The sequence below is a fragment of the Periplaneta americana genome, chromosome 14, assembly GCF_040183065.1.
Source record: "Periplaneta americana isolate PAMFEO1 chromosome 14, P.americana_PAMFEO1_priV1, whole genome shotgun sequence".
Taxonomy (NCBI): domain Eukaryota; kingdom Metazoa; phylum Arthropoda; class Insecta; order Blattodea; family Blattidae; genus Periplaneta; species Periplaneta americana.
The window spans coordinates 2,606,050-2,629,976 of record NC_091130.1 but is presented as its reverse complement, the minus strand read 5'-3'; the positions used below and the strand labels follow the sequence as shown (position 1 = coordinate 2,629,976).

The following is a 23,927-nucleotide window of genomic DNA, read 5'->3' as shown; positions in this document are numbered from 1 at the left end:
TCTTTTATACCAGCGATTAAATACTGAAGAAGCAATTTCAGTAGCTCCTTGTTTGCCGCTAATTCAGAGCAGTAAGTCCTGCACTGATGGTGAACATTTTAAACTTCCGGTTGGCTCTTATCGCTTTCGTCTAAAGAATAATGCTCAAGTCTTCGCTATGAATGTGTAATTAAATACTACAGATTACGTTCCATTGTTGGAGGATTTCCCCTGCATATTTGTGCACAGAAATGCAGGCCGTGTCCGTAACGCTGCGCTGCCGGTATGCGAGCTAGAAGCAGAGTTGCCAACTCAGACTATTTCCGGATGATTCTGACAGATTTGAATTCCTTAAAGCAGGAAAATATTCCTGTCAGCCGACAGCCGAAAATCTATCAGATTTTTTACATTGCTTAATTTACTCCATTATTTAAGGGTATGTGTACGTGAACGACCACAAATATTATCAGAAAATGCAGGCTTTAAATTTCTAAACTTTCATAGGGAAATGAACTCACAATTGGACAAAAATTACAAGGTATCACAACAAGACTTATTAGAACTTAAATATCTGATAAAAGTATAAAAACGTCACTAATTATATTTTTTGGAATTAACTTTTTACTTTAAGTTAAATTTTCCAAAATTTGAACATTTTCACACATATTATTTCATAACTTCACAACCATTAGAGATAGAATTACGAAATTTTGTACACTGATTTAACATGCATTTATGCGAAAGGTAGACTACAATAATGCCCATTTCTTTGAAAATAGAAAAATTAGGTCACAAAACATTATGTAAATTTTAATATATATATATAATTAATTGTATTAAAATAAATAACTCTAAATGTCTGATAGTAGTCTGCTTTTCAGAAATAAGTGTTTATTACAAGCAGGAAAAATATTAAAGATGTCAGAAAGACCATAACAATGTTGTGGTTACCAAATGATGTAACTGCAGAATTTTTTTTTCATACTCTGATAAAACTGGTTTGAAAATAGTACATTATGCAACGAGCCTATAATGATAGTAATTAAGAAGCGAGTATGGATGTTTATGAAACGAGCGCAAGCGAGTTTCATAATTTTCATATGAGCTTCTTAATTACCATTATAGGCGAGTTTCATACGACTTTTTATGCTCAACCACAATTCTAACTTGAAATTATTCATTTTATTTGTATCTAACTGACCTTGAGCAATACCTCGTAAGTTGTGAGATGTGCGCAGACGCGAAAGTACTGATTTTTTCCGAGGAACAGATGTCCACATTGACTTTGATAGCCTATAAGAACCTACAGAGTAAACTAAATATTAACTTGATATTAAATTAGACATTGAAAAACGAAATGACAAATTGAATTCATTTGAATATTATTTACAATTAACGCTAATTATTATAATAACAGAACATAACCTTCTGCGACAGTATTGGATTTCCAGCCTCCGTGACTTTTCGCTAATTCTCTTTCGATTGCATATCCGAGAATAGTCGATACTTGCGGTTTTATAACGGTACAAAGCTGACTTGTCATTGGCTGAGGTTTTATAACGGTACAAAGCTGACTTGTCATTGGCTGAACACCTGTACTTTAATGAGTAGGTGTACTTTAATGACATGCATTATAGGGCTGCTACCAGGTGTATAATTACTACATTTCGGCATGGTCGAGCATAAATATTATTAGTAACATTTATTTATACTTTTATCAGATATTTAAGTTCTACTAAGTCTTGTTATGGTACCTTGTAATTTTTTTCCAATTACGAGTTCATTTTATTATAAAATTTTAGAAATTTAGAGCCTGTATTTTCTAATAATATTTGTGGTCGTTCACGTACATATACCCTTAAGCAGTGAAATTTGTATTGGCTCCGTTATTCAACTGTTTAATATGAGTCATATGAAGCTTTTCTGTGTGATGTTACAGTAGGCCAGAGTTACAAACGTTTCGTCATATGATGACATAATTATGCGTTCTGGATCAACAATTGAAGTGTGTCATCCCAAAATTCGCCCAGTGTATTTGAATATCTGAGGGGTGATGCTAACGACCTGGACACAAGGGAACTTCCAAGTAGTAGTTACCTGGACTTCTTGTCGCAGTCTCGTTCCACCATTGCTCCATTATAGTCGTCTCCATAGTACAGATTAGTTAGTGGCGAATGTATGAAGCAGTTCACACTGGAGCAGACAGCCTCTGGGCACCCCTTCAAACTGCATTTCTTCCGCTCATCTCAACATTTCTGTTCCCTTCTGCCTCTGGTCAGATACGAAGTCCGTACTGCAAGCCATAGCATTTGTCACAAACGCTCGGCTTACGGTGCACCACAGTTCTCCTCAATTAGAGCTGAAGTTCAAACCCGGCCGTTGGCAAACTTCAGTACGGTACGGCTTTTGCGGAAATAACTGACGCAGGGATAAGTGAAGACGCGCTGTCCCTGAACTAGAGACTCCAAGCAAAATAACCGGCCAGAACGTTTTACCCCACCATCTCGTTGGATCACAGACTGAGCAGGAAAGAAATCAGAAATATAATAGCGGGTAAAATAAAGTATCTGCAGTGCACTGGGGGCTTGAGGTTCTGCAAATGAAAATGAAAGTTCGCCAATTTGGGTGGAAAGATCCGAAATGGATTCACTACTAGTGAAGATTTATATAATAAAAACAAGAGCCTCAGATGAAAGATGTTATACAAAATAAAGTACAATTGGTCATTTGAAAAAAATATGTGTGTCATAAAAGTTAATTTTGAGATAGAAAAAAACTAAATGTGCAAAGTCTGAATATACAGTCAACTCCGGATATAGTGAACCTCTGCGGACTTGTATATTTCGTTCACTATATCCGAAGTGTCTCTCCCCTAAACTTAAATGACAGAAATGAATGAAATTGTGAACAGGAAAATAAAATATTTCATTTTTGTGGAATGCATTACACTGTATACTGTCACTCACAGTTGATTTACTTAAACTATGCTGTCGACCCACGTCCGCTTGCGAAAGACCACGTTCAATGTCACTTATAATATTCACCTTATCTTCCAAAGAAAACATTTTACGCTTCGACATTTTTATACAATACATTCACTGTTGGAACACTAGAAACAGACTGATCAGGTAGAAATGACAAACGCTGTTATGGTGTGACTGCGTACTCAACCTTGGAATTTCCCGGGTCATTTAAAGGAAAGAAACTGGGAGAGGGTTGATAGAGTTTGAAAGCCATCGAAATCTTACCTTCATGTATGCCCTGAACATAATGTTCGTCCCCTTTTAATAAAAGAAGGCAATTTCATTTTCCGTTGTTTCGATGCTATTCGTCATAACGAAAATGTTTCTGAGAACAAAAGGCAACCCTTTAACGGTGGAGGATTAGAAATAACAGTAGAGTAGTGTGCCTGAGAACAGAATGTCAAACCCTTCGACGGTGGAGTGAGGCAAGATCGTCACACGTTGTCTAGATTTATAATACAGTTCATTATCTAGGAATTACTAATCCTACCTTTGTCCTTTGACTGAAGGAGTAAGAAACTTAGAATGTTGTCAACACATTCTTTCAATTTTAAACAAGAAGGTCTGATTTAATATAAGAATTTGTCAGGATACAAGGTCCACTATAACCGAAGCGAGGGTTCACTATAAACGTACTTTTTAATGTATGCGGTCGGGACCAACGATTTAGGTTCACTGTAGCCGAATGTTCACTGTAACCGAGTTCACTATATTCAGAGTTGACTGTAATATGTATCAAAGGTGTTCTTTGAAAGAGTCTGTACAGTATGGACTTACGTAAGGACTTTGGGGTAGATGGAGGGCTGCTTAAAGAACTTATAAATTAGAATATTTTAATACTATTAAAGATAATGAAATGAAACTTTACCACGACATAAACAAATTTAAGAATCATTTAATGTACATAGTAAGCAATTTTTTTTTCACTAGTTCATTTATGAATTCTTTTTCAGCAGCTGAATTCTAATTTTTTGTACATATGTAGATACACTTTTTTTCAGGAACTATTCTCATACATTATTGTACACTTAAAGGACAAAAATTTGTAGCAAAGATTATAAATTAATATGCTTTAGCTTTTTATTTTACAATTATCGTTTTTACTATAAAAAGTTAACGAATCCTAATATAATTACTTTTTTTGCAACTAATATTTGACCAAATATTAGGTTTAAATTGTCAGAAATGTTCTTTACCACAAAATATAAAAATTGTACAGTCACAGATCAAACAGTACCTGAGAAAAGTGCACCTATGTGTAAGGGCAAGCAAAGCTCAGCAGCTTTAGGCGAGGTAAATTCTCCCCACCTTAGACTAGCGGGAATCTATCAGAGGACGGCACGTGTCCTACATGCAGTCACATCAGTGTTCCCGCACCCCTTTCCAGACGACCGAATGAATTAAGCACGCTGAAGTCCGGTGCCGCGCAGTCTGTCTGCTCCAGTCAAGTGTTGTATGTCATGTGCCTCAATTGTTGTGATGGAGAATTTACATAAGCAGAGATCCACTTGATTGTACAGACAGCAATAAAGTTCCATCTCGTTGACGAGTCAGTCTTCTTCTTCCTCCCTCACATCCACATCCCGTTTCTTTGCAGCTCTTCACCGGTTCTAGAGTACAGCCCAGACCTGCGGACTTTGTGCAAGATGGGCAACATTCAAAAGAACCTCTCTGTGCTCCACGGTCATTTATTGCATGTGGTCAGCAAGCACAGCCTGGCGGCATTGATACATTTCACCGACTTCTACAGGGGAACTGGACTGTATTCATGTAAGAATTCCGAAACCTATTACGTGATGAATATCAATGTGTTTCTTATGCGTTTAGTCGCAGCACTTTGCGACTTATTGACTATAACGAGGCCCTCTTATGAAGGTTAAGAAAAACTGCCTTCCTTCCCGTTATGAGTTAATTCCTAGAAACTTTGCCATCGAGAATATCCTCCGAAAAATTCCCAGTTACCAAAATGAAAAATATTGTTAGACTATAAGTGGTGTTATTGAAATCACACTAAAATTATGTTAACTACAGACTTATTTAACACGTAAAAATATAGGAAACAATTATACATTAATTTCAGGGGGTTATTCTTTGATATATTTCAAACAAAACAGTTTAATACAATATTGCTCGTTTTTGTTTCCTTTTCGAGATAAAAATTGTTTTATATGAAATATTTCATAGCGTGTTTGGGAAAGCCATTGATTTACTTCCCAATATTCTCAGTCAATTTAAGAGAGCAGTGTATTATGATAATAAATGATTGAAATAATTTTAGTTTTGTACTATAAACGTGCAGAAATTTGATCCGAACAAATATAACATTTCGTTCATCTAACCTAACCATTTTTTATTTAACCTATACTGTACATCTTCAGTTCTTGACTTCCAATGCGAAAACGCAAGTAACAATGTCAGAACGATCAGTGGGTTTTACATGTGGGAGTGAAGCAATAGCTCTTTCAGGTTACTGTGAATTGTAGGTTAAAGTTATGAAAATTGCCCCCGTGCCCCCGTGCCCCCGTGCCCCCGTGCCCCCGTGCCCCCGTGCCCCCGTGCCCTCGTGCCCTCGTGCCCTCGTGCCCTCGTGCCCTCGTGCCCTCGTGCCCTCGTGCCCTCGTGCCCTCGTGCCCTCGTGCCCTCGTGCCCTCGTGCCCTCTGGTCCTCATGGTCTCATGCCCTCTGTCCTCTTCTCTTCTCTTCTCTTCTCTTCTCTTCTCTTCTCTTCTCTTCTCTTCCTTTCCTTTCCTTTTCTTCCTGTTTTCTTGTTTTTTGCCTTCTTTCTCCATTCGCTTGCTTTCTACGTGATTCTCAATCTCTCCTACTGTATCTTAGATCCTTGTCATTGTCACAAGTTTCATATTCAATCTCTACATTGCCTTCAGCGTCATCATCAGCATCATCATCTGAACTTTCATCTATGATCTGCAGAGTAGTGTCGATCACCACGTAAGTTTTCATCCAGTGTTACTTTGTTAGATAAAACACACTTAAGGGAATAAATAAACTGCACTAACAGAAAATTTTCTATTGATACGTAAATCTGACGTACACTTCCAAATAATTATACCTCATAATAAGTTGGCCAAGCGTGTAAGTTGCAACCTGCTGTCACGACTACTATAGTCAGCAACTGAAAGACGGAGGCATAGCTAGAAGAAGGAGGTGCTCTCTTGGCGGGAAAAGTAGTGAGGATCAATTGTTTATCCATTATACGTCAAAATTACGTACGACAGAAGTTTTAAACAACGGCATTACTTCCTTGTGAGCAGGAAGAAAACCACTGTTTGATCACAGTATAGAGATATGTTCTCTATACTGTGGTTTCATTTCCACATATCCTACAAGTTTAATACAAGTAGTGTTAAGTTCATAACAATAACCTTAGTATCTCGTTATCATTATATTACTTCTCTTCAAATAATTATCTAGTCAGATGGAAAGAAGTTTATGAGATTATACGTTCTCGTACATAAAATCGAAACTTCACGTTGTTGTCGATGTTACAGGCATTCCTAATTTATAGTCTCAACAAATGTTGACGCAACATCCGTCGATCGACCACGCTGTTACGTAAGTTTTATAGTTTTCAGTAATATATATAGCTGTTAATCAATATATTATAGAAATGATGATTTAATATAAAATTCTTCTTTCTATGCGTCTACTTACTTAAGGCCCCAAAAGATTTTACTTTCATATCATCAGTATACCATTATGTGTTGCATTAACTATAATAATATTTCATTTTTAATGGTAATAATGTCACCAAATATTCTTAAGTTTTGTAGTTCTTAATATCCAATAAACAGCTGTACTCGGAAAACTACAGATCAGAGAATCAGACTTGTAAATTATTTTTATACATTATCAAAAAATTACACAAATGAAGATCGACATATTGGCATTATGATGTGAAAGAATCTGACCCAACTGAACTCTAAGTATGTCAGCAATCCTGTAGGTCATGGCCATCGTTGTAGTCTATTGTTTATTGTAGTGAGTGTTTTGTTTTATTCTGAAATGCAATTAATTAGTTCTCAAAACTGACGAAAGATGGATTTTGGAAAATAGGAAAATGATGTAGGAAAATTGACATTTCACTGAAAACTACTATTTTTCTGAAAAACTTTGGGTTCCCAGCTTCAAAATGAGGGGTCATTTATTATAATCCGTTCAGCCATTTTCCCGTAATTTTCATTACCAGTTCAAATTATATATATATATAGATTTACATAAGAAATTAATTACTTATTTTTAATGTAAACACCCAGTTGCTATAGCAACAAGTTTGATTAAAACCGTTGTGGAGTTTAATATAACCCTGTTGAGTGACGTTTTATCAATTTCTGTTTGTAGAAAAGAATATCTCCGAGCTCATATTGGATTAATACAATATTATTATAAATGTGGTCGGAATTATTCCACATGCCTACAGATTCTAAATTCAACGTCTGGGAACTAATATCTGTTGTGAGGGAGATCTTTCTGATTTCTTTGCAACCACAGTAGTTTCAGGAAAGATCTCAAATAAGTATGGAGCAGCTATTACATCCATATGGGTTCGAAACTGACCACATTACAAGAGATCCTGTAATATGCTTCTTATCATATCCCACACAGAAATAAGGATGGGATAGCCGAAATGGCCGAATACCGGTACTTGAAGGAAGAAAAATAAAATGGTGACGTTTATGCAGCGAGTGAAAAAGAATACATTGCTGCGCCTAATCTAAACAACATACAAAATGGCAGGAGTAATAAAGGACGTCCATTGAAGAGATTCTTGGACAACAGGCTATTGCAGTCAAGGTCGGAACGTTTCTACAGACTACAAAGACTTTGGTGCTTTAAAATCGAACGTTGAAAGTGGATCAATAGTGTAAGGCCCGTAACACACTTGCAGAGTTTTCGCCAGCGAGAAATGTGTTGCGAGAAAATTAAAAAATTGATAACATGGATTCAAATGGACGTCCACACACTGGAAGAGATTCTCGTTCGAGGCAAAAACCTCGCGCGAGTTTCTCGTTGGAATCGGCAGCTCAGCGAATTTTCTTGACACATTTATCAAAGATGTTTGACATTTATACTCTTTATGACGATTGAATGTAGAAAAAGGTATCACAGGTGGCGATGAATTGTATTGTTTTTATTTGAAAATGAGGAAGATGGCTGATAATTGCAGCCAGAAACTTATCGAACTTGTACGAAGTCACCCGTAGGCCTATTTATATGATACACGGGATGAAAACTATAAAAACACGAAACTTAAAGAAGAAATCTGGAGACAAATATCAGATTATCTGAAAATAAATAGGGCTATATTTTATTTTGATGAGATTTAATAGTATTGATTAAACATTTGAAATAATGTATCTATATGTCTTAACAGTTTACGTAATTTTAATCAGAATATAGCAAAGAATCCTCTATCATATCATGAATGGCAAAAAACTGAGGTCCATTCAACCTGAAATAACGCCTAAACTTATCATCATTCAAATCGAAACCAGTGTCCAAAACTCGCCCTTATTTTCGTAAGATACAATGTGATTTTCAGATATTTCTGGCTTTAATTTTAGGCCTACTTTTTCTTTTCATTAACAAAATATGTTCGTGTAACTCCATTTCCTCATCATTTGAATACTCAGATTCAACATAGCGTTTGTACGTAATTTGTAAAGTACGACAATATACTTACAGGTTATATATTTAAGTAAGACAATATACGTAAATACATAACCTATAATATTTCCCCCAACGAGTGATTACTATAATCAGAAAAATGCTTTCTGCATGAAGGCAGTGCATAGCTGATCATAGCAGGTGTGATCTGTGATAGCGAGAACTCGCCAAGTGTGTGGAGGAAGGCTCTTCGCCTCTTTCTCGCAACACATTTCTCGCTGGCGAAAACTCAAGTGTGTTACGGATCTAATGTGGGCTCCACGGGCTCGTTGGGGTTTATGAGACCAGCAGGTACAGAGTAATAGGACTATTTTCAGCTTTTTCGTGCCCTGGAGGGGGAAGGAAGAGCACCTTATCGCACTCGTATCGAAGTATTGGGCAATCTCATAGGAATTTCATGAATCAGAGATAAGCCCGTCCACGCAAGAGCGAGCCAAGGCACGTGCGTTGGGATCAGGAATGTCGGTCAACCGTCCAGCGCAGATCAGAATGAGCTGGCGAGTTCCAAGAATTCCAGTTACTATACCCACTCCTACAGACAAGGCCGTTGAACAGCTGTCCATTATCAAGTGGACTGTTGTGCATGTTACATCCGTTTTGGCTTCCAGATGGGCGCCTATAAAGCTAGTTATTTCCTGTGAAGATGTTTCTTAAAACTAATAGGCCTATGCTTCTACTTGGGGCACACTTTGTGACAAAATCTCAGCTTTTTTTTTTTTGTTTGTTTTTAATGTTCCATGAACATGACGCTAATCGTTTCCTGCCGATATTCGGCTTCAATGTTGGGAAAAGATAAGAATCTTATATTTAAGTAATGTTATTGAAACTCAAGTCAGTTGTTTAACCACTTCCCTGATTAACCTGAGTTAACTCGGGTTGCTAACTTGTGTCAAAATTTATTAACCCGAGTTAACTCATTTGAGTCCCATTTTCGCTGCTAAGGATTATATCCCGAATATATACGTTTCCATTCTTTCATTAACCTTTTCCTCACTAGATGGCTACAGAAGTTAGTGATATTGCTATATCTGGTCTTGTTTTTTGTACTTTTCCTTACGAGTGGAATTCTATGCTCATATAGCATTCACACACAGTAGTGAGTAGATGCTAGTTAGTTTTGGCGGTTTCTGTTTGTGTTTTTTGTGCTGTTTTGTGTAAAGATGGATCAAGTTAGTGATTCCGAAGCTTTTGATCAGGAATATATTCCTGTAGAAGATTAGGAAATGAAACATCGGTATCAGAAGACGAAGTTATAGACCAACAAACAAATTCAGATCAGTTGATGTCGCGTCTTTTCGACAGTGGTTTGAATAGAAGACATCTGGCACCATTTCTTCTGCACCTCCGAGATTCCCATTCCCTGAAATTTTAACATTGTTTCTGATAACGATAATTCTCAATTTTTTAAATTATTCTTTAATAATGACCTCATCAACATTATATTCGAGGAGACGATTCGGCATGCTAATAAGTGTTCACGGAATGCTGAAAATAATTCGTGGCGGCCTACTACAGACTCTGAAATACGTGTACTTTTGGGCATAGCGATACTGCAGAACATTATTCACAAACCTGAAGAACAGATGTACTGGTACAAATATTCAATGACTGCTACACCATTCTTCCCAAAACGCTCTCATATAGGAGAGCAGATACTACTGTCCGGAATGCAATGTGCCAGTGTGCGTAATACCCTGCTTTCGAGTCTATCACACGACAAGCAACATTTAACGCCTTGATAACAGCACTGGTATTGTACCTCATAAATTAATCCATAACAAACATAAGTTGGTAAATAGTTCAGGAGAAAATCAAAGCGGGACAACTACCAGAGCTGGAATCAAGGTGCACGAGATAACTCGGGATAATAATTCAGGTATGAATGTATGTCTATTTCATAGTGATTTTTAGGTATGTAAGAAAATTAGTGATGTACAGTGAGTCTGCAATATTAAATTACCTCTATACGAAAATAAAAAAAATATGACAATTTTTTCACAAAACTGGTAAAATATATAGTAAGGGAAGAGGTTAACTTGTACAATGTTTCTCACAACTTTCAACAAATTGTGTATATATTGAGATTTAAGAACCGCCATCGTTTTATTCCATTTAAAAGTAAACACATTCACGAGCTGTTAATTTTCGACATTTATATTTGCGTATTGTTATCTATGTTAAGTCATCACTTCGAAGACAGGCTGGAACATCAATAAGGCACCACTCATCAGGTAACTAATCCAGGAGATAATGGGCTAGCCTGGCCAGTTCCTTTCCCCCTCCATTGCATATATCGCTGACTATAAAAATAGTCACTGTATATGTTACACTAATCAGACTTCGGATGTATACAAACATTGTTCTTCCTCTGACACATATCCTCAAGTGAGATGTACTGCCTGGTAATAATATTATACTGCGTATTATAATGCATGTTTGAAGTCTTAACAGGGCATATTGCGCATATTTCAAGCTTTATAAACGAACATAAATCCGGATTCCAATAGCCGTCACTTTATTAAGTCGTCTATCCTTTGGTGTATGTGTCAACGCTGATTACACAAAGTCCATTGCAACGTTTCTTCGACGAAACATTCATGCTGATTAACAAGCAAGCGCTGACGAATATCTTATTCTAAGAACTTTACACTGATCTATTGTAAATGGTTACAACACTATTGCTGTGTATGCATACCGTTATAAAATGCAGTAGTTATTGTTCACTGAGGGATCATATAATGTGTTTCGTGATTTTCTAACTTCCTTTATATGTATTGTTATCCGAGGAATCATATAATGTGTTTCATGATTTTGTAACTTCCTTTATATCTATTGTTGACTGAGGAATCATATAATGTGTTTCGTGATTTTCTAACTTCCTTTATATCTATTGTTGACTGAGGAATCATATAATGTGTTTCATGATTTTTTAACTTCCTTTATATCTATTGTTGACTGAGGAATCATATAATGTGTTTCATGATTTTCTAACTTCCTTTATATGTATTGTTGACTGAGGAATCATATAATGTGTTTCATGATTTTCTAACTTCCTTTATATGTATTGTTATCCGAGGAATCATATAATGTGTTTCATGATTTTCTAACTTCCTTTATATGTATTGTTGACTGAGGAATCATATAATGTGTTTCATGATTTTCTAACTTCCTTTATATGTATTGTTGACTGAGGAATCATATAATGTGTTTCGTGATTTTCTAACTTCCTTTATATGTATTGTTGACTGAGGAATCATATAATGTGTTTCATGATTTTCTAACTTCCTTTATATGTATTGTTGACTGAGGAATCATATAATGTGTTTCATGATTTTCTAACTGCCTTTATATGTATTGTTGACTGAGGAATCATATAATGTGTTTCATGATTTTCTAACTTCCTTTATATGTATTGTTGACTGAGGAATCATATAATGTGTTTCATGATTTTCTAACTTCCTTCATATGTATTGTTGACTGAGGAATCATATAATGTGTTTCATGATTTTCTAACTTCCTTCATATGTATTGTTGACTGAGGAATCATATAATGTGTTTCATGATTTTCTAACTTCCTTTATATCTATTGTTGACTGGGGAATCATATAATGTGTTTCATGATTTTCTAACTTCCTTTATATGTATTGTTGACTGAGGAATCATATAATGTGTTTCATGATTTTCTAACTTCCTTTATATGTATTGTTGACTGAGGAATCATATAATGTGTTTCATGATTTTCTAACTTCCTTTATATCTATTGACTTCCCAATTTACTTTTATACCGCATTATTGCCAGTTATCAGATTATAGGCATCTTCCCAGTGATAACGTCGGAATAAAATCATAATCTAATGCACTTGTTCCCTTGTTGCACACAATGAGTGGCTCGCTTATCGATGTCGATAAGGCCTGCGACAGACTCTGACGTGCGCCCACTAGTCTTTCGGGTGAGAAGAGTTGTCCTGTGCAGTGTTAGTGTCAAGAGTGTTTCTGACCATGTGCACTGCTCATGTCGTTTTTGTCATCCTATGAACGCCAGTGAACAGATCTACTACAGAAAGGTGTCAGTGTGCAAGCAGAACCAAAGGTAGGAAGGTAGACTTTCCACGTTTTCTTAACCGCGGCACTAGGTGGTGTTGCGGTCAGTATCACGTTCCGGCCCTCTTAACCTCGCGAAGGGTCTGGTATTTGATTTTAAGGGTGACTGAGTTGATTCCTCCTCCCCTGAGATCTGCAGTTCGATTCCCGGCCGCGACAAGTTACCTGGTTGAGGTTTTTTCCGGGGTTTTCCCTCAACCCAACATGAGCAAATGCTGGGTAACTTTCCGTGCTGGACCCCGGACTCATTTCACCGGCGTTATCACCTTCATCACATTCAGATGCTAAATAACCTTAGATGTTGATAAAGCGTGGTAAAATAACTTACTAAAAAATAATACAAACTTCAAGGAGAACCACCATCCCATCCCCTGTTTGAAACATTAGCGAACTCAGCAGCCCAAATACATTTTTAAAAGTAAAGCCAGAGAACATAAAATAGAGTTAGCATTTTACGAAGCAAGCAAATCAGTAACATAAGTGATCAGGAGTCGAACCCGAGACCTAGTACCGTCATGCTATAGAGTGGAGTCCTGGACCCTCTGAGAGATCGTGTTTCCTGGTAGTCAGTAGCATTTAAAGTCAGCTGGCCCATCTTCCGTCTCTGTGCCCAGGAGGTCGAATCTGACAGCGCGCCGTGAGTGCACTGCCACCTATTCAATTCGAAACCGGCATGAAGTCATAGTAGTGACGTCATGGCAGTGACGCCATTAAATCCGTGTAGATGTGGAGCACAATCCCACGGCACGTGACGTAGCCAACGTTCGGTTGTGGAGATTACGTCACGTTTTCGGCATGTGAGAGTCGGAATAGGAGCCCGTCCGTAATGTTAATCAATTACAAATCATTACAAATACTTGTGAACTCTGTTCCACAATGCAGTCTTACTTTTTTATAAAGTTTGGAAAGCTTTACAAAACTTCCAAAGAAATTTATAAACGGGAGTTTTCATTGTGCAGTATCGCCAATGATAATTTACGAAAAATCGCTGAGCAGCAAAGCTAATGTTGTTCTACTTTTATTGCTGCCAATATATCTGCAGTGCTTGCGAAAAGTGGGATAAGTCAGTTTCCACAAACATTTTTTATTAGTTTATTGACAACTTACGGAACATCTGCTCGCTTGGGAAAAGAGACATAAGTATTTCTCAAAATTAGAATAATTCATACAGAAGAAAATCAAATCGACATAAACCAGTGTGAAGACAGTTTTTTCCTTCTGTAAAATTAACATTTTTGACTTGTGCCACATTTCCCGAGCACTACAGATATGTTATGTTACACAGTATTTTATGCTCGACCATGCCGAAATGTAGTAATTATACACCTGGTAGTAGCCCTTTAATGCACCTCATTAAAGTACACCTATTCATTATAGTTCAGTTGTTCAGCCAATGAGAAATCACCATTGTAGCATTATAAAAGCGCAAGTATCGATTATTCTCGGATATGCAATCGAAAGACAACTAGCAAAACGTCACGGAGGCTGGAAATCCAATACTGTCGCAGAAGGTTATGTTCTGTTACTATAATAATTAGCGTTAATTGTAAATAATATTCAAATAAATTCAATTTCTCACCTCGTTTTTCAATTCTAAATCAATTTCCAGGTTGTATCAAGACTAATGCTCATGTTATTCTCTAGGTTATATCAAGGTCAATGAATTCGTTCCTCGGAAAAAATCAATACTTTCGCGTCTGCTCACATCTCACAATTTAGAAGGTCAGTTCCGCTCTTCACTTAGATAACCATAACATGAATACTTATGAATAATTTCAAGTTAGAAATATGGTCGAGCATAAAAGGTCGTATGAAACTTGCCTATAATGGTAATTAAGACGCTCGTATGAAAATTATGAAACTCGCTTGCGCTCGTTTCATAAACAAACATACTCGCGTCTTAATTACTACCATTATAGGCTCGTTGCATAATGTACTATTATCGTAATAGTTTATTTATAGTATAAGAGAATAAAATTAGATTTTATGCGTGAGTAGAAAGTTTAGCGCCCGAGGCGAAGCCGAGAGTGATAATTTTCACAAGCGCATAAAATCTGTTCACTCTCGTGTGCTATAGATTAATTTATTCATTATTCGAATCTAAATTTCATTACTGGTATCTAAATTTAATTTTAAATTGTACGCCTATTCTTTGTAATGTGTTGTTTGTGAAGAAGTTATAAATGAATGAATGTATGGATTTCATTGTTGCTGATGTGTTGGTTGTCACAGATTTAAAATAATTTCATTCACTGCTGTCAATAAAGCCAATCTTTAGGTTGCTGTGAACGGTGAAAAAAAAAATACAGGGACATATACATTATAGGGGCCACACATCGCACATTATACGCAAGAAAAGGTCAGCGGAAGTAATGGTTCGATTAGCGTTTTTAGTATTCGATATTCGATAAGCATTAAATGCTACCAAATATTAAAAAATAAAATAAAATGAATTTAAACAGTTTGTTACTATTGATGTGATTTTAGTCAGTTTGTATTATATTTTTGGTCCAGGGAAAATAAATTTTACTATCAGTGCCGTAATTTCCATTTTGAAGTAGGCTACAGGCCAACAATATAAAACTGACGGTTAATTTAGAAGTTGACAACATATTTTATGTCGATTATAACAACAATACATATCGATAGTAACATTCATACCATTTAACCAATAAGAAGATTGGCCCCTATAATGCATCTGTTCGAAAATACAAGTTTAGATACCAGTTATGGATAAAATATGTCATATAAATTCCCTAAACCCATCCAATGCAAAATAATACAAAGAACAAATATTTGAGGTTATAAAATTCCATTTTGAACTAGATGCTTTCATTTAGTGAATTATCAACTAGTTGAGAACTCTTGTGATATTTGAATAACACTATTTCGTGAATATATAAATAATTTATAACATACAGAAACAAATTATATTATAAATTAAGATATTTAATACTTACATTTGCTACCACGGTCATCACGCAATATCAAGGCCCACTGTAATGTTAAGGAAACAACGAAAATATTTAACATCTGAACATCAGAAGAAATATTATGAAACAAATGCGCATCAGGCTTTTTTTTCCACATTCAGCAATTTATTGATAAAGTACCAAAACAAATATGTTTTCTGCCTTTTCATATTTAGTGTAAATTCAAATAATAGTGCACAAGTATTGTTCATGTCCAGCTGTCTAAACAATTGGGCACGGAGACATTAATGTAGATGTTAGGAAGTCGGAGTTTGTGGAAAAGTCCATGTTATTCACTTAAAAAAGATTTTGGTGTTCTGTGTTTCTTGTAGAAATTTGCGTTGTATTGGCCAAGACGCTTGATGAATGGATTTTCACTAGAATTTGCACTATTATAAAACTTCTTCACGTGTTCACATAATGAGTCTTTCAGAAGTCATGTCCAAATCAGAGTGTATTTGTGCATTAGATGTGTACCAGTCTGAATTATGTATTAATCAGAGCGCTTTATTTTCAACAATTTGAAGAGGTTGAAACACTGTTTTTGGAATATAACACCAAGCTGGGGCAACGTAAGTTAGGATCGGTAAAAATCAGCATTTTGTAGAGCATAACTTTTCTTCTTAGACTGAGAACAGGAGATTTGAACAGGGGGTAAAGATGGGATATTCTAAGAGAGCTCTTAGTTGTTACAGATTGCACTTGATAGCTCTGATTGGTACATCAGCGAAATAGTGACAGTAGTTTATTGTCCTTTGTCTAGGACTGGTCCAACAGTAAGCATCGTTCCCATTTCCTCTGATACGTACTGTATCTCCAAAATGTTGGCTGTTCCTAGCACGGTGGAAGAACTGAACAAGTTACATCAAGAGAGATATTTAAAGTTAATGTTATCTTTTATTTAACGACGCTCGCAACTGCAGAGGTTATATCAGCGTCGCCGGATATGCCGGAATTTTGTCCCGCAGGAATTCTTTTACATGCCAGTAAATCTACTGACATGAGCATGTCGCATTTAAGCACACTTAAATGCCATCGACCTGGCCCGGGATCGAACCCGCAACCTTGGGAATAGAAGGCCAGCGCTATACCAACTCGCCAACTAGGTCGACTCAAGAGAGATATTGCTTCTTTTCTTAATGTAGAGTTTTATTATGTCTGAACTGACAGATAACTCTTCGTCATAAATATAACACATTCTTTTATGTAAGAAAAAAATTAAGGTTTAGCCCAGTTCTACCGAAGTGGAGTAAATCAATCCCTGCAGGTTTCTGAAATCCGTCACTTCTTCGCTACATTTGGATAGCTGCATTCTCGTCTCGTGGGAACAGAAACAAGATCGCTGGTGACATGCGAGATTGTCAAGCTGTGGAACTCGAGGTCGGGCTCGCCTTCCAGCGGATACGGTTTCATACATCGGACAAGTTCTAAATAACTGAATTGCAGTACGAATTTATTACCGATATGCATCAAGTGGCGACGAATGAGAATCAAGTACTGCCTCAACTTCCATGACACTTCCTTGTAACTGACGATGGCTATTCACACATGCAGGTTTTCGTAACGTTCGAATTGATAAAAAGGTAGAGGGTGGACATTTGTCATTGACATACCAATTTTTTAGTTTTTTAAACATTTACATAACTATATAACATATTCTCTTTATGCTCGACCATGCCGAAACGTAGTAATTATACACCTGGTAGTAGCCCTTTAATGCACTAATTAAAATACACCTACATATATACATACAAATGGCTTTTAAGGAACCCGAAGGTTCATTGCCGCCCTCACATAAGCCCGCAATCGGTCCCTATCCTGTGCAAGATTAATCCAGTCTCTATCATCATATCCCACCTCCCTCAAATCCATTAAAGTACACCTATTCATTATAATTCAGTTGTTCAGCCAATGAGAAATCACCATTGTAGCATTATAAAACCGCAAGTATCGATTATTCTCGGATATGCAATCGAAAGACAATTAGCGAAAAGTCACGGAGGCTGGAAATCCAATACTGTCGCAGAAGGTTATGTTCTGTTACTATAATAATTAGCGTTAATTGTAAATAATATTCAAATAAATTCAATTTGTCATCTCATTTTTCAATTCTAAATCAATTTACAGGTTATATCAAGACTAATGTTCATGTTATTCTCTAGATTATATCAAGGTCAATGACATTCGTACCTCGGAAGAAATCAATACTTTCGTGTCTGCGCACATCTCACAATTCAGGTCAGTTCCGCTCCTCACTTACATAATCATAACATGAATACTTATGAATAATTTCAAGTTACAAATATGGTCGAGCATAAAAAGTCGTATGAAACTCGTCTATAATCGTAATTAAGACGCGAGTTTGTTTGCTTATGAAACGAGCGCAAGCGAGTTTCATAAACAAACATACTCGCGTCTTAATTACTACCATTATAGGCTCGTTGCATAATGTACTATTAAAGATTATGTATGTAAGTATTTTTTTTATTTTACTGGGTTATTTTACGACGCTGTATCAACATCTCAGGTTATTTAGCGTCTGAATGAAATGAAGGTGATAATGCCGGTGAAATGAGTCCGGGGTCCAGCACCGAAAGTTACCCAGCATTTGCTCGTATTGGGTTGAGGGAAAACCCCGGAAAAAACCTCAACTAGGTAACTTGCCCCGACCGGGATTCGAACCCGGGCCACCTGGTTTCGCGGCCAGACGCGCTGACCATTACTCCACAGGTGTGGACTGTATGTATGTATGTATGTATGTATGTATGTATGTATGTATGTATGTATGTATGTATGTATGTATGTATGTATGTATGTATGTATTTTTTATTTTATTTGGTTATTTTACGACGCTGTATCAACATCTGAGGAAAGTTACCCAGCATTTGCTCGTATTGGGTTGAGGAAAAACCCCGGAAAAAAACCTCAACCAAGTAACTTGCCCCGACCGAGATTCCAACCCGGGCCACCTGGTTTAGCGGCCAGACGCGCTGACCGTTGCTCCATCAAAATCAGAATCGTACGGACCATACATACATACATACATACATACATACGTACGTACGTACGTACATACATACATACATACATACATACATACATACATACATACATACGTACATACATACATACATACATAGGTAATTTACATACATACATACATACATACAGTCCACACCTGTGGAGTAACGGTCAGCGCGTCTGGCCGCGAAACCAGGTGGCCCGGGTTCGATTTCCGGTCGGGGCAAGTTACCTGGTTGAGGTTTTTTCCGGAGTTTTCCCTCAACGCAATAGGAGCAAATGTTGGGTAACTATCGGTGCTGGACCCCGGACTCATTTCACCGGCATTATCACCTTCATTTCATTCAGACGCTAAATAACCTAGATGTTGATACAGCGTCGTAAAATAACCCAATAGAAATAAAAAAATAACGTAAATGACTTTCATTTATTATTATTATTATTATTATTATTATTATTATTATTATTATTATTATTATTGAATTTTAAATAATTGTATGTATTGCAGTAGCTTCAGTTAACATTAGTAAATAAGTTGGTTTCTTCTGTTTCTACTGTCAACTGCCACACGGACTCGAACCCTGGCTCCAGACATGGAACGTGCGTTGTACTTTCTCGTTCGTTTACTGATCCATTAATGGCGGAAACGGAAGCGCGCGCATATTTTGTGGAGGCATTTCGCTTTCTCTAGCATTTCACGCCGACTTCTAACTCGCTTGTCTTTTCAGTGAAGATGTTTTGTGGCCGGTAACGTCGAGGCGAAAATCGCAGTGTTCTGAGGAATCCGCCCCCTGGAAGGGCGGCCGCCCGCCCACCTCTATCTAGCAGGCCAGCCAGCCAGGCAGTCTAGCTCTCGACACCATGAAGTGGAGAGCGGAGCGCACCACCAGCGGCCAGGTGAGTGTCACCGTGTTCCATGCAGTGTGTTGCAGTTGGCTGTATTAGTGTGTTTTCTTTGGGGTGTCAGTGATTCCCTTGACCATGAAGCCGCCTTGTCTAGTGCGCGATCAGATGAACCATCCTCCCCTGTCCGCAGAGGTGCGTTAGTTGGATAAAAGGGACGTTAAAGCAGAATAACAAACATGTCCACGATTGTGTCAATATTGGTGTTAGACTAAATGTATTTTCCAGGGTCAGTGAGTGGAATATATTTATTTCTGTTTGGCATTTTAGTGAATCAGTGAGAATTTCTGTTCGCTATTTCCATGGGTGCATGTATTTATACATTTTCTTTTCATATTTTTAATTTGGAAAGGGCGTCTTTTAACAGACTGATCTCGGTTTGGTTGATCAACAAACCTTTTATGATACGAATGAGTTTTTTTTTAATATTAAGGTTGTTTAGTCTCCTTGTTAGAATTTTGTTGTCTTTTATGTCTCATGCTTGTTTTATTCTGCAATTCTGATTTTAAATTGACTTTGCCAACTGCACAGAGTGAAAATAAAATTCAAATTTGGTATAACAGTCACTGAATGTAATTATGGTTTATAATTCAGTGACTAACTGTATTTATGCTCGCTATTTCAGTCCGTGAATACATTTATGCTCGATATTTCAATGAGTGGATGTATTTATGCTCGGTGTTTCAAGGAGTGGATGTACTTATGCTCGGTGTTTCAAGGAGTGGATGTATTTATGCTCGGTGTTTCAAGGAGTGGATGTATTTATGCTCGGTGTTTCAAGGAGTGGAGGTACTTATGCTCGGTGTTTCAAGGAGTGGATGTACTTATGCTCGGTGTTTCAAGGAGTGGATGTACTTATGCTCGGTGTTTCAAGGAGTGGATGTACTTATGCTCGGTGTTTCAAGGAGTGGATGTACTTATGCTCGGTGTTTCAAGGAGTGGATGTACTTATGCTCGGTGTTTCAAGGAGTGGATGTACTTATGCTCGGTGTTTCAAGGAGTGGATGTACTTATGCTCGGTGTTTCAAGGAGTGGATGTACTTATGCTCGGTGTTTCAAGGAGTGGATGTACTTATGCTCGATGTTTCAATGAGTGGATGTACTTATGCTCTGTGTTTCAAGGAGTGGATGTATTTATGCTCGGTTTTTCAATGAGTGGATGTATTTATGCTCGGTGTTTCAATGAGTGGATGTATTTATGCTCGGTGTTTCAATGAGTGGATGTACATATGATCGGTGTTTCAATGAGTGAATATATTTATGCTCCGTGTTTCAATGAGTGAACGGATGAGTTTTCTTTAATATTAAGGTTGTTTAGTCACCTTGTTAGGATGTTAAATATTAAATAAATGTTATGTTTTATTTAACGACGCTCGCAACTGCAGAGGTTATATCAGCGTCGCCGGATGTGCCGGAATTTTGTCCCGCAGGAGTTCTTTTACATGCCAGTAAATCTACTTACATGAGCCTGTCGCATTTAAGCACACTTAAATGCCATCGACCTGGCCCGGGATCGAACCCGCAACCTTGGGCAAAGAAGGCCAGCCTTGTTAGGATTTTGTTGCCTTTTATGTCTCATATTTGTTTTATTTTGCAATTCTGATTCTATATTAATTTTGCCAACTTCACAGACTGTAAATAAAATTCAAATTTTGTATAACAGTCACTGAATGTATTTATGGTTTATAATTCTGTGACTAAGTGTATTTATGCTCGATATTTCAGCGCGTGAATACATTTATGCTCGGTGTTTCAATGAGTGAATGTGTTTATTGGTATTTCAATGAGCGAGTATTTTATATCTGACATTTCAATGAGTGAGTGTATTTCAGTGCCTGACTGTAATATATAGGCCTATCGTATTTTCTTCTATTTCAGTGAGTGGGCGAGTTTATTTTATTGCTGGTTTCGAGGTTATATTTCTGTTCGGCATTACAGTGAGTGAATTCGAGTTGTTTGTTACTTGATGTTTAGTTTGTTCAGAAGTCCGAAGTTCGCATCTTTAGGAAGCCAACGGTTGTCTCTACATAGCTGTAGTGCGATATTATTATTATTATTATTATTATTATTATTATTATTATTATTATTATTATTATTATGTGCGGTGTAAGGTGTTTGAGAATAAGGTGCTTATGTAAATATTTGGGGCTAAGAGGGATGAAGTTACAGGAGAATGCAGAAAGTTAAACACAGAACTGCACGCATTGTATTCTTCACCTGACATAATTAGGAACATTAAATCCAGACGTTTGAGATGACCAGGCCATGTAGCACGTATGGGCGAATTCAGAAATGCATATAGAGTGTTAGTTGGGAGGCCAGAGGGAAAAAGACCTTTGGGGAGGCCGAGACGTAGATGAGAGGATAATATTAAAATGGGTTTGAGGGAGGTGGGATATGATGATAGAGACTGGATTAATCTTGCCCAGGATAGGGACCGATGGCGGGCTTATGTGAGGGCGGCAATGAACCTTCGGGTCGCTTAAAAACCGAAAGTAAATAAATGTATGCACGGTGTTTTAATCTGCAGTATTCCACACTTAACGCACAATCGTAGGGCCACATTTTGTTTGGCTGCGTTGACGCAATTGATTTCAATGCCCGGCATCGCACAAAAGCCCGCGGGTGTGTGCATCCGGACGAGGCGAGGTCACCGCAACCAAATGGGAGCGAAGAGCAAAGAATGGGGCGGGTGCAAGAAGACAGATAACAAAGATATGAATTACTTTCTCAAGACTCAAAGAAGTGATGGTTATGGTGCAATGAAACGGTGAGGGCAGGCGAGATACTCGAAGACAATCTGCCCTTCTCACTCCGTCCACCAAACATTTCATAGGATCTACTGGAGTTTGAAATCAGCTGTCTTTACTGAGGGAACGAGAAAAGCAGGAATAACAAATCCGAAGAAGAGAGGAATGCAGCTGCGTGTAGGAGTCTGTTGCCTAGCAACGCAATACCTGTGAGAAAAAATGCGGGGAAAAAAAACCCGGTGTCTTTGGGCGGCCTTGTACGCACGCTTTCCTCGCTTCATTGATGACGTAGGTAATCTCCGAGTGACGTAACCGTAATCCCCATGACGTGTGTGTGCAGTGGTGGACTGGACGGGCGCGGTCCCCACAAGGGATCACCTGCTCTTCCCACGCGTGGGCGTGAGAGCGACTCCCCGGGTCAAGGAGACGCAAGGCCGCCGTCTGCGTGCAACAGTGACCCAAGTGAAACGTTCTCCACCAGATTCGTGCGCTTTGATTGGCGATGCAGTTCGAATGTTTTCCGCTTTTACGAATTGATAACGTTGCCATCTGTGTTTACAGAAAGGAACAATAGTCTTAGCGCTCCACCCGTTCGGAATTCGTTAACACTATAGGGTGTCTCTAAATTAGATAGATAACGTTTCCTAAAACAAGGAACAAATGGGTTTGCTGTATAGTAGGTTCAGACTGATGGATTAACATTGCAGAGATCGTGCGTATTTGCTTGCTTTCCGCACACAACCAATACGCAGTAAGTGTGAAATACCACATTCAGTATTCCCAACGTAACACACATAACAATTTCCCTCTTCTTACCGCTTAAGCGCGACATTCATTTTACTGCTTTAGGCTTTTAACATATTATTTTTAGAGACGTTTAACATAGTAATAATTATAAATTGGAAACTTACCACTGCAATTTCACCTAAATTGCAATGTTAATTATTGTTTTTAAATATTTGCAAAAATTAAGTAAAGTCTACTACTCCACGAAACTTATTGCATTCCTGATACAAGTAACATTAAGGAAGCCGTGAAAAAATCAACAAGATTCCAGATGCCGATGTTATTACTGCAATATGTTATATAAATAATATTGTTAAAATATTAAAATTAAATCATTACATAACCTTACCGTTTGTTTTAAGTTCGCATTTATAGACTGAGGGGGAAAAAAAAGACAGACGTATATCACGGCCTGCTGGAATATAGTAAACACAGAAAACATTTTTATAGCAACAATGTTGAAGATAGATATTTTTGTTTTGCAAATTTGCCGTCATTGAACAGAAACCAAGATGGAGATTTCATTGCAACTAATTAGAAATTCGTCTTTCAGGTATGTAATAAACGATATTCGCACAAAATAATGTACGATGCACGAGCGGTATGTTTGTTTTCATGCTCTCGGAAATTAAAAAAGCTCAACTACGTTTCGCTTTTTCAATCTTTTCCTCGAACATGAAAACGTCAACATACCGCTCTTGTAACGC

The 23,927-nt window shown here is 37.4% G+C and overlaps 1 protein-coding gene across 2 annotated transcripts in view; it reads left to right on the top strand.

Annotated features, from left to right (window-relative positions):
• Nucleotides 1–12,652: 12,652 nt before the first annotated feature.
• Nucleotides 12,653–23,927, top strand: part of blot (bloated tubules) — a 140,543-nt gene continuing 129,268 nt past the window's right edge. Inside the window, exons 1-2 of one of the 2 annotated variants that reach the window (XM_069844831.1) lie at nt 12,653–12,777; nt 19,510–19,678. In XM_069844831.1, the coding sequence (XP_069700932.1) occupies nt 19,643–19,678 (36 nt within the window). In that variant the 5' untranslated portion in view covers nt 12,653–12,777; nt 19,510–19,642. The remainder of the gene's footprint in view (nt 12,778–19,509; nt 19,679–23,927) is intronic. The other variant, XM_069844832.1, reaches the window with a different exon arrangement.